Source organism: Odontesthes bonariensis, chromosome 11 (assembly GCF_027942865.1).
Source record: "Odontesthes bonariensis isolate fOdoBon6 chromosome 11, fOdoBon6.hap1, whole genome shotgun sequence".
Taxonomy (NCBI): Eukaryota; Metazoa; Chordata; class Actinopteri; order Atheriniformes; family Atherinopsidae; genus Odontesthes; species Odontesthes bonariensis.
The window spans coordinates 35,550,899-35,565,701 of NC_134516.1; the positions used below are offsets into that span (position 1 = coordinate 35,550,899).

The 14,803-nt window shown below is 48.9% G+C and overlaps 1 protein-coding gene across 1 annotated transcript; it reads left to right on the plus strand.

The window, feature by feature from the left end:
- Positions 1-6,729: 6,729 nt before the first annotated feature.
- Positions 6,730-10,217, plus strand: LOC142391260 (uncharacterized). The gene is made up of 3 exons (XM_075477031.1): positions 6,730-7,396; positions 7,535-7,884; positions 7,985-10,217. The coding sequence occupies exons 1-3, from the start codon at positions 6,730-6,732 to the stop codon at positions 10,178-10,180; spliced, it is 3,213 nt and encodes a 1,070-aa protein (XP_075333146.1). The 3' UTR covers positions 10,181-10,217.
- The last annotated feature ends 4,586 nt before the right edge of the window (positions 10,218-14,803 follow it).

The window sequence follows — 14,803 nt, forward strand, 5'->3', positions numbered from 1 at the left end:
AAGTGAGCGGCACCGACCACCAACAGGGGTCGTCGCTGAAGATACCCGTGTGGTGCTCAAACTGCGGCAAACACTTCCAGTACGCGTCCGCCCTGAAGGAGCACCAGGAGAACCTCGTGGAAATGAGGGACCTCATGAAATGTGACGACTGCGGGAAGGAATTCAAGAGCATGACGATGCTGAACGTGCACCAGAGGATTCACGAGCCGCTGTACTGAGTTACATTCATCAGCCGCTTCAGTCAGATTGCCAAACACCTTATTGTCCTTTATGAAACACTTAGGTTGATCTGGTGATCAAGGCTTATTCACCATTACATTATTTAGGATGTTCCATGGGCGCTTCATATTATTTTGATTTATTCGTAACATTTTATCATAATGTTGCTTCTTTGCTCGCCTCAACATGTTGGTCAGCCTGTTTTTGTACATCTCAGCGTTTTTCAGCAACCTCTGTTCTAGTTTTGATGAAGTCTCCATAAAGTTTATTTTTCTTCTTACATGCATTTTTTAATGCCTTTGTTATCCGAAGTTTCTCAGCATAACTATGCTTATGTGAACATAAACCTGTTGGACTGTGTTTATCATAGAGAGATAAATAACAGTTGAAGAATGAATTGTCTGCAGTGTTTACTTCATCTGTATGAAACTCATTCCACTCTTGTTTTAAAGCTCATTTCTGAAGCATTAATTGCTTTAACAGTCCTTACCCTTTCATATCTACGCTTTTCTGTTTTCTTCCTCTGTAGCTGATCATTAAATGTTGCAAATACAGCTAAATGATCACTCACATCACTTATTACCAAACCACTATTTATACCAGTGTCCAAGGAATGTGTAAAAATGTTGTCAGTTAATGTTGCACTATCTGTGGCTCCTCTGCTCGGCTTTGTGATCAGTGGATACAAGCCTCTACCGTATAACGCAGCCAAGAAATCACAAGTTTGTTTAGGAGTATGTACCTTTAAGAGGTCCATGTTGAAATCACCACAGATCACACATGTTTTATTATCTGCTATAATTATCTGTTTCAACGCTTCAGTCTTGTGCCTCTTGTTTAAAACTTAATAACAATTGCAGGCTTGGATTTGTTATCCTTTCATGCAAAAGTGCAGCAAGCTGATATCTGTTGATTTTCAAGATGAATGTTCTTACTTGCCTTGAAGTGAACCACTTGTTCATTTACATCCTCCACTCAACCTGATAGCCATTAAATACTGTGTCTTCTGAGCTGGTTTGGTGGTTCAACAACAAAACAAATGTAATAAAGTTTTAAAACTGCAGCGAAAGAGATGGAATAAATGGAGATCTGACACATTACGAACTACAGGACAGTTAGGATTAGCTGTTGTTTGCATGGAGATAAAACAGGTTTTAAAGGTGTTGCAGCTAACATTCAGAAACACTTGGTGTAACTCCAGAGCACCAGAGCCTCTGACCAAAAGAGAAACTAATATAAACTTATTTACCTGAAGAACTTCAGCAGCTCATAAGGCACTTTATCTGGAGAGTGGGTGGCTCTGGTCTTATCTGGCTCTTTGCTAGAGGCCTTTTAGGCCAGAGGATGTGAGCTCTTAGGATTACCATGACCTGGATGAGTGAGAATCTTCATCAACATGCTGTGTGTGCTGATGCTAACTGTAAAGATGTGAAGCTCAGACAGGAGAGCTGCTTGTTGTATGAGGACACAGTGTGTGTCTTATATGGAGGTGGAAGCCTGGCTCAAATATAGAAATCATTTCTTTGTATGTCACTGATTTAAATGTGTCCTCTCAGTGGCTGTGAAGTACTGTCAGTAATACTGAGCGGGACTCTGCATTGATGGAGATGTGTCTCCCTCTGGTGGCGAATAGAGGAACTATATGATGTCAGTTTGATGAAGCGTTCGACTAAAGGAGGAAGTGAAAGTCTTCCAGTGGTTCCTGCAGAATCCTGACTCACTGGATGGTTTCCTGCCATGAAAAAGCTCCGTCTGCAGAAGACGAGCAGAACGGAGCCAGCGGGCCTGATGCTCCAGATGTGCTGAACACCACAGATGCAATGGTTGGGACAAAGATGGCTGGAGAGAAGACACAGAGGAGTGAAGGCCAGCTGTAGAGAGAAAAGCACCTCCAGGTCTGCTGTCTGATGCTGATATCAGTGAAAATGGGCTTCTTCTTCTCCTGTCTGATGATGTGCTCAGTAATTTCAGTGATACATCCCTCAGGTTCAGGCTTGGTTGGTCTAGTGAACACCTTTACTTTCTCTCACAGCCTGCTGTGTTTTTCACTGACTGATTCCATCTGAGTTATGAAGGCAAAACAGGAAACTATGAAAAGATGAGAAAAACATCTGGATTGGACTGATGTGTGTGTGTCCCGTTACTTTAGAAAGCCTGAACTTATAAAGGTTCCTATGGTGACCATGTGTTCTGATAGTGTTGTATGAGTTTTATAAACTCTGAGGTGTCAAACAGAAGCTGTGAACATTACAAGTGTCGCTGCTGCCTCCAGAACCACTTCCGCTACACCGGCTTCAGGAGCCAGTAGGAACTTTGTCCGTCTCTGATTCGATTTTAAAGTGTAGATAGCGAGACCGTGCCTCTCCGAAGCGCAGATGGCGTGACCATAGTGAAATAAAGAGGCTTCTTTTAGAGGTCCCAAGGTCGAGATCTAAACAGTGGGGTGATCGTTCCTTTGCCATAGACTGTGGAACAAACTGCCCCCTGGCATCCGCACCATCACTGATCTCGGCCTTTTTTAAATCGAAGCTTAAGACCCACCTTTTTAGACTGGCGTTCGAACTCTGATTAGGGCCACTATGCATCCATTCTATCCGCTCTTTTTTAATTATAGTAATTTTACACAAAGTTTATTCAATCCATTTTATTGCACTTGTGGAAGGCTTTTAATGCCCTGCAGCACTTTCAGCACTTTTACCATTTCTGAATCGTGTTTTATGTTTTGTTTTATGTATTGTTGTTTTTATCCTGTTGTAAAGCACTTTGAGTACCAGTTGGCTATTGTAAAGGGCTATATAAATAAAGTTTGATTGATTGATTGATTGATTGATTGATTGTATTGTCTATGGCCCGTTCTCTCCCGTTATATGGATATCTAATACTCTTCCGAAGGATGCCGACTTTCACCAAACTGTTATCGGTGAGTAGATGAACGTATTCTATGCCAGAAATAAGGTCCAGGTTTAAAGAAAAAAAAAACTTCCCCTTTAATGCAAAACAATCGGTCAGAAACTGGAGTTGGAGGAACCCATGAAATGTAGATCAGGGCCTATTACACACTAAATACTGCAAGTCCTGCAAAACAGTTTTTATACACACTTTAATATTTACAAATCACACAAACACCAAAGAACCATTCAGGGTCATATAAGCAAGCAACAAGTGTCCATCAGAATGCAATATATATGAGCTCCAAGTCAGTGGGCCAGAATTACAAAGAGATGAGCAGAGAATCCACTAAAGTGTTGCACATTCCAGGACTTCACTCCACATCAGAACACCCACGGAAGATGGGGAGCTATAACCAGGTCAGAACCAGCCTGTCAGTGAAATGTGGTAAATGTTAAGACCAGACTTTGAACTGCTGTTCAAGTTTACCTGTTGTTTCCTTCATTCATTTCCTCCTTATTTTGATCTTTTTTCCAGAACTACTTGGTTGAAAGGTGTAAAACATTAAAAGTACTGGGTTAAAGTTAGAAAAGCATCATATAGGAAATAAAATACACTTTTGGGGGAAAAACTTGGCCAACAAGACCAGGAGCTCCTGCCTTGTTGGGTTATTGGGTTATTGGTTTCCCCATTTCCCGCGGTGCCTTAGACATTCTCTGGTTGCGTGCGCACATTCTGCGCATACGTGCATGAAGGCTGTATTAGCGTTCCCATGATCCTCAGCGACAGTTACCATGGGGAAAGATGAAACAGACCGGTCCTCGCACCAAAAGTGGAAGCTACAGAAAGTTCCACGGTATGGTCCAGAGCACGTTATAATGGCCTCACTCCAGCCATACATCCATATAATCAATGATATGTTCATGAATGGAGAGACACATCATGATATCTCACAGAAATGGCAAGAAATGGGTGTGCAGCGGGGATGCTCTAAGAGCAGTGTCCGGAGACTGCTTGCTTAAAACAGCATTCTTGGAGCGGCCATCCTACCCATAGACACCCATAAAGTATTCAACATGCCAGAGCACTGTGCGGCATATTCCTGTGCAAATCGGCAGACGATTGCGAACAGGGTCGGGGGATTACTTTTCACAAGTAAGATTCAACATTATTATTGGTTGTATTTTGTGAATAAAATATTATTGTACTGTACTTATGTCCGCCAGCGAAATCGTAGCCAGCAAACATTAAGCTAAGCTATGGTTATAGCCGGTGTTCACCTGGCTATTAGGCCAACGGAGACTTTATAAATCATAAATTCCATAACACAGGCTTAGATTACAACTGACACAAGAATGCTATTGTAGAAATAATGCAAATATTGGTGGTATGACATTGACCAGCAAATTTTACAGCTGACACAGGCTGTATTGTTCACATGTAATTCTTTTATCCTAACAAGAGTAAGATACCTCTCATGTCTCACACCCACCCCACTTACTTAAAAATACAGACAACACAACATCTGACTGTAGAATAGTTTGCAAACAAGCTTACTAACACTTTCAGCAGCTTTGGTTTATTATCAACAGTTTGTTGACCCTAACCCTCTTAAGAAATGTGAAGGCAGAAGAAGGAAGAAAATAAGCTTGACCTCCTTTTTAAAATGTTTTTGTGTTGACTTTGTCGAAAATCACGTTTATATTTTGAAGGTTTCCCAAAGACAAAGATATGAGGAAGAAGTAGGAAGTTGTAATTTAGATTTTTTGTCCTAAAGTGGGTGTTACTGACGTCATCCTCGTGCTACTACCACAGACAGCCCACAGACCTGCTGCCTATTTATTCATTCGGCTAAAATTCAAAATGACAGTAACCCGGATTTTTTTAAGTAAGCAACGCACCTCCACGTTATCGTATGTATTATATTTTACATATCGTATGTCTTTTGCAAAATAACCTATTTTACATCACATATGTTACCAGGATATTATATTACTGTTAAGCCTACCATGAATATTAAAATACGCTGAATCATGTGTCTCTTATCATGCCTACATATATGAATTTTGCAGAAACAAAACCCCCGTGAAAATCAGTTCTATTTCATCCTTACTGACCGCCAGAGGCGGTGCTTTCAAGCACTGGATGATACATCTTGCGCATGCGCAGGTCGAGTGTTAATACCAACAACGTCACTCGTGACCCCCTGCTGACCCCGGAGAGCCTATATACTTCCGGCAACATCAGCAGGTCAGTCCTTTTTCATTTTCTCGCTGCGCAAGGTAAGTACTGCGTCTGCATATGAGACAAATTCTAAAACCAATTCTACTTCATCGTTCGCTGCTGGTGGTCTCGCGACGTCCCGTCGAGGCTGCGAGCTGCTCGCCCTTCAGAGACCGCGGCGAACTGCCGAGAGGTATGTAACCTTTTTTTCCCTCGGCTGATGAAGTTTACTGACCAGCTGTTACAAGCGCCGGTCTAGGTAGCATGCTCGCTCCTTCTCCCGGTGCTGTGCGCTGCACGTGAGTAACAGTCTGTTTATAGTTGCATTGTCGGTGAAGCTACATTGCTAGCCCTCTCCCGGCATCTGTAACCTACTTATGTTAAGCGGCCAACTCGTTGTGCCGGTTCTTTGATTTTGTTGCTGCTATTGTTCTGCCCCTCTCCTGGTGCACGGCGGCGTGTGCGCCCCCCGCTCCCAGAACAGGTGGCCTATAGTGGTTGTCGGTGAAGGCACCGTGTGCGGCTCCCGCTCCCGGCATCCAGCTATAGCTAATAGAACTTGCACTAGCCCCTCTCCTGGTGTAAGGCGGCGTGTGCGCCCCCCGCTCCCAGCACAGGCGGCCTATAGTGGTTGTCGGCGAAGGCACCGTTTGCGGCTCCCGCTCCCGGCATCCACCTATAGACGGTGTATAAATACAGCAATAGCCCCTCTCCTGGTGTAAGGCGGCGTGTGCGCCCCCCGCTCCCAGAACAGGTGGCCTATAGTGGTTGTCAGTGAAGGCACCGTGTGCGGCTCCCGCTCCCGGCATCCAACTATAGACATTGTATAATTACAGCAGCCCCTCTCCTGGTGCACGGCGGTGTGTGCGCCCCCCGCTCCCAGAACAGGCGGCCTATAGTTGATTGTTGGCGAAGGCACCGTTTACGGCTCCCTCTCCCAGCATTCATCTATGAGTACAGGATTTTCTTTTGTATGAAAATCTATAAGTGAAGAATTTTCTTTAAAAAAAAAAAATAAATAAATAAATAAATAAAACCTTCACTTGTCCCTCTCCAAGGGGCCTATAGTTGATTGTTGGCGAAGGCACCGTTTATGGCTCCCTCTCCCAGCATTCATCTATGAGTACAGGATTTTCTTTTGTATGAAAATCTATAAGTGAAGAATTTTCTTTTAAAATAAATAAATAAAACCTTCACTTGCCCCTCTCCAAGGGGCCTATAGTTGATTGATGGCGAAGGCACCGTTTACGGCTCCCTCTCCCAGCATTCATCTATAACTAAGAAGAAGACATATATGAATAAGAATTCATAAATACATACTATCGTCATGTACACTGTGTGTGTGTGTATATATATATATATATATATATATATATATGAGCTAGAGGTGGTCCCGACATGGATCACAACCACTCCTGCTCGGCCTGTATGGCTCCTCTACAGCTTGAGGATGGCCATGATCTGTGTCCTTCGTGCCTCGGCCTCGGACATCTGAGGCAGGGTCTCTCAGACGAGTCCTGCATGAATTGTGGCATTTTGCCTCATGCTGTCAGGGCTGCAAGGCTGGCCGAGGTAGAGCGCCTGTTGGGCCCTCCCTTGTCTCCTCAGTTGACCCCTGACCAGCGGCTGGCCCCGTCTCGGTCTACCCAACCACGGCGTCGGCCTGCTGAGACTGCAGGCCCCACCTCCGGGAAGAGGGCCAAGGGGTCCGGGCTTACTTCTAGAGTGGATCAGCTGACAGCGGAGCTTGACAGCATGAAGTCCCTACTCCTGGCTCTCCAGCCTGGGGCTGGAGCAACCCTGCCAGGTGCCCTTGTTCCTCCAGCGGCCTCCTTCGGGCCGGAGGAGGATGCGTTTTCCATAGCAGCTTCGGCTACTATGTTTCAGGACTACGCTCCGGACGTGCTCCTGGGAGACGAAGCCTCCCATCCTTCTGCAGCGGGCTCCCTTTCTTCAGCCCGTGGCTCTGCGGGTGGTAGTGAGGACGGCTCTGTGGGAGCCGCCATCCGTACAGCTCTAGCCAGGCTACAGCTGGACGTGCCGCAGGCTCAGCCAGCTTCGGCCAGTGCCTTTTTCAGGCGCTCCTCAACCCCCGCTGAACTAACTGTACCTCCATCAGAAGAGTATCTGAGGGAATTACAGAAGTTCTGGAGGGACCCTAGGGCCCCTGCCCGTCCGACAGCTGATGCTCGGACCCTGGCAGCCATGCAGGATGCCTCCAAGTTCGGCCTGGACCGCATGCCAGCGGTTGAGCCCACTATTGCCGCCCTGATCGTCTCACCCAATGAGGCTCTGAGACAGGAGGCGAGGTGTCCTCGCCCCCAGTGCCGGGTTACGGACGAATTGCTGTCGAAGGCCTATGAGGCGGCAGCACGTATGGCTCGCATGGGTAATTCCATGTCCCACCTGCTGCTCGCCCTGTCGTCATCCCTGCAGGAGACTGAGCTGGACACTTCTGTCCACGGTATTACTGACGCCTCTCTACAGGCCTTTGCACTGATGTCCAGGAAGTTGGGACGAGTAATGGCTACTCTCGTACAGGCTCGCCGCCAGGTTTGGTTGGCGCAGTCCCCTCTCTCGGAGGCCTGCAGGAGAACCCTCCGCAGTGTTCCGGTGGAACCGGGGGAGCTGTTTGGTTCCGCGGCTCTGGAAGCCCTCGAGCGCACGGTCCAAGCTGGGAAGACCCGACAGCAGCTGTCTGAGCTTCACAGAAGCGCGCCGCCGCCTGGCAACCCTAGGGGTCGTCCAGCTGCCCCGCAGCGCGGCACCCACTCACGGGCCAGGGGCCTCCTTCGGCCCCAGTACTCACGCCCACAGCCTGCTCAGCGGCAGGCGCAGCCCTTTCGGGCACCTGAGCGACTGCCCCCTGGGCGTCCTCAGGTCTCACGTACCGACCGTCGTGCCCCTGGAGCCTCTAGAGGTCGGGGGGCCCGACGCTGAGGCCACGGGGCCGACCGTTGGCGTTTTTTCCCAGCAGCAGCTCAGCTACTGGGCTGCTTCCACCAGGGACCCGTGGGTTCTTTCCACCTTGACCCACGGGTACGAACTTCAGTTCCGACGTCGGCCCCCGATCCATGGCCGAGTCAGGATGACTGTCATCCGCGACCCGGCGAAAGCCCGAGCCCTCGCCCAGGGGCTGTACACCCTCCTGGGCAAGGGTGCTATCGAACCGGTAGACCCCCAGGTGCACCCCGGGGGGTTCTACTCGACTTACTTTCTGGTAGCAAAGAAAGATGGCGGATTCCGACCTATCCTCGACCTCAGGAACCTCAACAGGTTCCTTAAGGTCTTGAGGTTCCATATGTTGACCACTGCAGAGGTTCTGCGTACGGTCTCCAGAGGGGAGTGGTTTACCTCCATAGACCTGGAGGATGCCTACTTTCACGTTCCTGTGGCGCCACACCATCGGCAGTTTCTGCGATTCGCCTTTCAGGGGCGTCATTTCCAGTTCAGGGTGCTCCCGTTTGGTCTCTCCCTCTCCCCACGGGTGTTCACCAGGTGTGTGACGGCAGCCCTCTCGCGCCTACAGTCGCGGGGCATGAAGATCTTGCCGTATCTGGACGACTGGCTCGTCTGTGCGCCGTCCCAGTCTCAGGCGGCCCTCGACACGACGTGTCTTCTTTCCCATGTGGCCCGTTTGGGCCTCAGGGTGAATTTTACAAAGAGTGGCCTTGTCCCATCACAGAGCACAGTTTTTCTTGGGGTGACCCTCGATGCGGTCACCATGATGGCCTGCCCGTCGCCGCGGCGGGTAGACGACATCCTCCGCCACCTCCTCCCGTTTCGGGAAGGCAGGCGGTTCCACTACGTGGAGTTCCTACGCGTCCTGGGGAAACTGACAGCTGCGGCTACTGTGGTCCCCTTAGGATTGCTGTCGCTGCGTCCCCTCCAGAGGTGGTTGCACAGCTTTCACCTGGACGCCAAGAGACACCGGCACAGGAGGCTCGCGGTGTCCCACCGTTGCCTTCTTGCCCTGGCCCCGTGGAAGAAGCGCTCGTTTCTCCTCCAGGGCATGCCCATGGGCTCCATTGCATCCCGTCGCGAGGCAGTCACGACGGACGCCTCCCTCTCGGGGTGGGGCGCCGTGTGGCAGAACCGGACAACTCAGGGGCTGTGGCCGGCGCGGGACCGCTCACAGCACATCAACGCACTAGAGCTGCGGGCTGTACACAGAGCGTTGCAGGCTTTCCTCCCTTTCTTGAGGGGCCGACATGTACTCGTGCGGTCGGACAATGTTTCGGCCGTCTCCCACATAAACCACCAAGGTGGCACCAGGTCTGCACTACTACTGCAGGCATCCCGGGACCTCCTGCTGTGGGCAGCACCACGCTTAGCCAGCCTAAGGGCAATGTATTTGCCCGGGGAACGCAACCAGACGGCGGACTTGCTCTCCCGTGGCAAGCCTCCACCGGGGGATTGGCAGCTCCATCCGGAGGTGGTGCTCAATATCTGGGCCACCTTCGGCAGAGCAAACGTGGACCTCTTTGCCTCAGAAGAGTCGACCCATTGCCCCCTCTGGTTCTCCCTGACAGAGGAGAGCAGTCCCCTGGGACAGGATGCTCTGGCCCACGACTGGCCAGAGGTTCTCCTCTATGCTTTCCCGCCGATCCCTCTGATAGTCCCTACGCTACAGAGGGTCCTCCAGCAGGGCCACAGGCTGCTGTTGGTAGCCCCCTTTTGGCCAGGGAGGACGTGGTTTCCACTGCTGCACAGGCTCTGCAGCGGTTCCCCATGGCGCCTCCCCGACAGGAGGGATCTCCTGTCTCAGTGGCAGGGTCGGATCTGGCATCCCGACCCGTCCCGCCTGCAGCTGTGGGTCTGGCCACTGCAGGGCCCGACCCGATGCTGACTGAGTGCTCTGGCGAGGTATGCCATACCATCCTAAACGCGAGGGCGCCTTCTACCCGGGCGCTTTATAAACAGTGGTGGCGGCTGTTCACTACATGGTGCTTGGACAGGGGTGAGGACCCTGTGCACTGTCCTGTCCCTAGGATTCTGGAGTTCCTCCAGTCACTCCTGGATGACGGCCGGTCCCCCGCTACCCTGAGGGTGTATGTGGCGGCCATTTCCTCTCGGCATGCTCGAGCGGATAACGGCATGGTGGGAAGCCACAGGTTGGTGTCCCTTTTCCTGAAAGGTGCGCGGCGGCTGCGCCCCCCACGAGTGCGGCGCACCCCGCCATGGGATCTGCACCTGGTGCTCGGTGCCCTGTGCGCGCCTCCCTTTGAACCCCTTGCTCAGGCAGGGCTGAGGTGGGTCTCCGCTAAGACCGCCTTTCTACTCGCTATCGCGTCAGCGAAGCGCGTCGGGGAGCTGCATGCTCTGTCGGTGAGCGACTCCTGCATGAGGTGGAACTCGGATGGCTCAGGGGTTTCCCTATGGCCGAACCCCGCTTTTCTCCCGAAGGTGCTGTCTTCATCTAACAGACCTATCCACCTGGCACAGTTTGTTCCCCCGGAGGGGGAGGACAGGTTACGCCTACTGTGCCCTGTGTGGGCTCTGAGAGCCTACGTGGCCGCGACTGCCGGTATCAGGCAGTCGGACCAGCTCTTCCTCTACTGCTGTGCGCTCTCTAAACAGCGACTGTCTCACTGGGTGGTGGACGCCATCACCCAGGCATATGAGGGAAGTGGGCTCCCCCAGCCAGCTGGGGTGAGCTGCCACTCCACCAGAGCTGTCTCGACCTCATGGGCAGCCCTACGGGGCGTTCCCCTGGAAGACATCTGTGAGGCAGCGTCATGGGCGTCACCGAGTACCTTCTCCAGGTTCTATCGGGTGAATGTTGCCACTCCCAACCCGTTGGCTGTGGTCCTGCTGCCCGACTCTGCTGCTTCCTCTCAATAAAGTGAGTAAGTGCCGGATTCCTCGTGACTCTTCTGGTATTAGTCATCCAGTGGTTGAAAGCACCACCTCTGGCGGTCAGTAAGGATGAAATAGAACGAAAGTTACGTATGTAACTAAGGTTCTATGAATCCTGGATGACCGCCAGAGCGTTCTGTCACTCAGAATCCTCGTATACTCGCGAGAAGATTCTGTAAGGACTGACCTGCTGATGTTGCCGGAAGTATATAGGCTCTCCGGGGTCAGCAGGGGGTCACGAGTGACGTTGTTGGTATTAACACTCGACCTGCGCATGCGCAAGATGTATCATCCAGTGCTTGAAAGCACCGCCTCTGGCGGTCATCCAGGATTCATAGAACCGTAGTTACATACGTAACTTTCGTTTTGTATTCAAGCGAGTTATGATTGATGAGCTGGCACTTCATTGCACCAGCCAGCCAGATTGCACTGAGTGGAGCGGATGACCGGGAAACCAATAACCTAAGAACGTAAATTAGATTTATTATTTCGTTTTAGTTTTCCTGTTTATTAAATGTTTTTTTTTGTGTTGGAAAAAGGGAGAACAAACACCAATTCCCTTTTTTTGGTCATACAGAAAAACGGGAAAACAAAATATGGAGTCGTTATTTAGTTTTTCGTTTGCCAGATTCAATGGAATAGTTGAATGATCGGATGATACACAGACCGAGCAGCCTGAAGACCTTTGATCCTGCGACAGCCAATCAGAGCAGCCTGAAGACCTTTGATCCTGCGACAGCCAATCAGAGCAGCCTGATGACCTTTGATCCTGCGACAGCCAATCAGAGCAGTCGGAAGATGTTTGATCCTGCGACAGCCAATCAGAGCAGCCTGAAGATGTTTGATTCTGCGACAGCCAATCAGAGCAGTCGGAAGATGTTTGATCCTGCGACAGCCAATCAGAGCAGCCTGAAGACGTTTTATTCTGCAACAGCCAATCACAAGATGACGTGATTAATTAACTGAAAATATTTTATTTTTTGGTTCATAATTGTTAATGGTTTCTTTTTGTGGTTATTCTGTTAGTTAGTTAGTTAGTTAAGTTAGTTATAGTTGTGAAAGGGAATGTTTGAATTGGTACCAGTGTGTGAGCGTGTTATATAGTTCTGTTGAGAACGTGTTTTGAAAAAATTACAGGGTCTGACATGTTCACTCTTAACTGTAGGCTATGTCAGGGTGTATTTTACTGTAATCTCCAGCAATCCTGACATGGGCCCAACAGTGAGGAGGACCACCACATTGTCCAGATTGAACAATCTACACACCAAACTGCTGAGCACCTTCTATTGAGAGCCCGCTGGGACTTTCACTGAGGCAGACAGGAAGAGGCTTCAGTGGGTAATCAAAGCAGTAGTAGTATTAGCTAAATGAAGGAACAACATGAACTTTAACGTGAATAAGAAAAATCAGTGGAACTCTGTTATTTTATATCAGGGACACTTTGTTTTGTCCATTTCTCAACATATTCTTATTCCCAATCATACAAGGCTGTAAGACAAACATAATAAATCCCTGGAATAAGGGTGAAGCTTGTCCGCTGATATGTATACATACACAACCGCCATGTGCAAAAAGTTGGGGTAGTTTCGAGTATTACATGGTAAGTGTCGCGGCGAGTTATGCTGTAAGACTGGAGAAGGTGGGAATTGGCCAGGAGTTAGGCTACACTGGAAGTCCGGGCAAAGTAGGAAATAAGTGAACGGAATGTACACTCTAATACACAGTCAGTATTGTGAAGTGTTACCGAAAGGTCTCTGTCATTGTACAGAGACGCTATGATTTGCTTGTACAGCACCTAAAAAAAAAGCTCACTGTTGTCTATATTCATAGACACACCCAGCCTCGCTTTCAGTATAACACAAGCACTCACATTCTATAATTGCCATCAGCAAATTATATGAAAATAATATAAAACATCTTTTAAGAAGAAAAAAAAGACGGTTGTTGCTCTCGTTTATTTTGTTATAAGGTTAGTAGATGTGCAATGTTCAGCTGTCAGAAATGAAAGGCTAGCCTAATCTTTTGTCATATTTGGCTGTGATCACTTTTTTGTAGCCTATCATAATTTATATAGCCTATGACGTTTTCCCAAACAACCAGCTGTTGTTGTTTCACTTAACTAAAATAAATGCAGTCTACTACCTACAATGGGTGTATAAAAAGCGGAAAATATGTTTGATATTAAATTAGCACGCTACTTTTATTTTGGCGTTACTTCCGCTTCCGGTCTGCCCGCAGTCATGTTCGAATGTAAGAAACGAAAAGTGAAAAAAGTAATTTCCAAAAACCAAATTTTGTCCGTTATTTGATTTTGGTTTTCCGTTTTTTTAGGAAGACAGAAAAATCCGTTTTTGGTTTAAAACGAAAAATGGAAAAAGGACAGCTATTTCCGTTTTTTCATTTTATCGTTTTGACGGAAAAACGGATTATACTTTGGTACCCGGACCCGACAGCCAATCAGAGTAGCCTGAAGAACTTTGATCCTGCGACAGCCAATCAGAGTAGACTGAAGACTTTTGATCCTGCGACAGCCAATCAGATCAGCCTGAAGACCTTTGATCCTGCGACAGCCAATCATAGCAGCCAGAAGACCTTTGATCCTGCGACAGCCAATCAGAGCAGCCTGAAGATGTTAGATCCTGCGACAGCCAATCAGAGCAGCCTGAAGACCTTTGATCCTGCGACAGCCAATCAGAGCAGCCTGAAGACCTTTAATCCTGCGAAAGCCAATCAGAGCAGCCTGAAGATGTTTCATCCTGCGACAGCCAATCAGAGCAGCCTGTTATGTTGTTTGGAGCTGTAGAAGAGGTATAAAAATACCGTTTTGTAGCGGTGACATGATATGCCTCTCTCTCTTCCAGGCTAACGACTTTTGGCTAAAAACGGTCAAATCGAAATTCTCAGAACACATCCAAATGACATGATTTTGATGTCAACTCACCATATGTACTCCCAACATCCCGTAAATGGATCTAAAGTGCATTTTACTCCGGATTATCCCTTTAATCAACTGAAGTACAGCCTTCCTCCTTGCACAATAATGTGGCCCAAAGATGAACAGGCTGGAGGAGAAACCCTCACTTAACCCCTGAAACCACCTCTGCAGCTGTCTGAACAGAGCCTCCAGTCTGGGACATTGGACAAAGAGGTGGTAGACTGTCTCTGACCGAGGGCAGAACGGACCGCCATCCCCTGTGCCAGGATCGAGGTGCACCAGATACCTGTTTGTAGCTATGGCCCCATGTACGATCCTCCACTGGATGTCTCCTGTCCGTTTGTCAACAGGAGGTTTGTACAGGGACCGCCAACAGCCTTCAGGGGAAAGTCCCATGCCAAAAAACTCCTTCCACTTTGATGCCTTTAAACCTACCAGGGTGCGCAGGTTCCCAACTTTAATGCTGAGGAGATAGAGAGAAATGGATCCTTTTGGTCAGAAGTATCTGCCAGTCCTTCAGCAGAAGGATCCTTTCGGTCCTTCAATGGTTTCTTCATGTCCATTTCTGAGTTTGTCTTCTCCTGTAGTCGTGCCTGTAATGTTGGCGATGCCTGAGGGGCTGTCTTGACTGTTTGCCATAAACGTCCGTTTTCAAAATAATCAACTCACCGGAGTGGT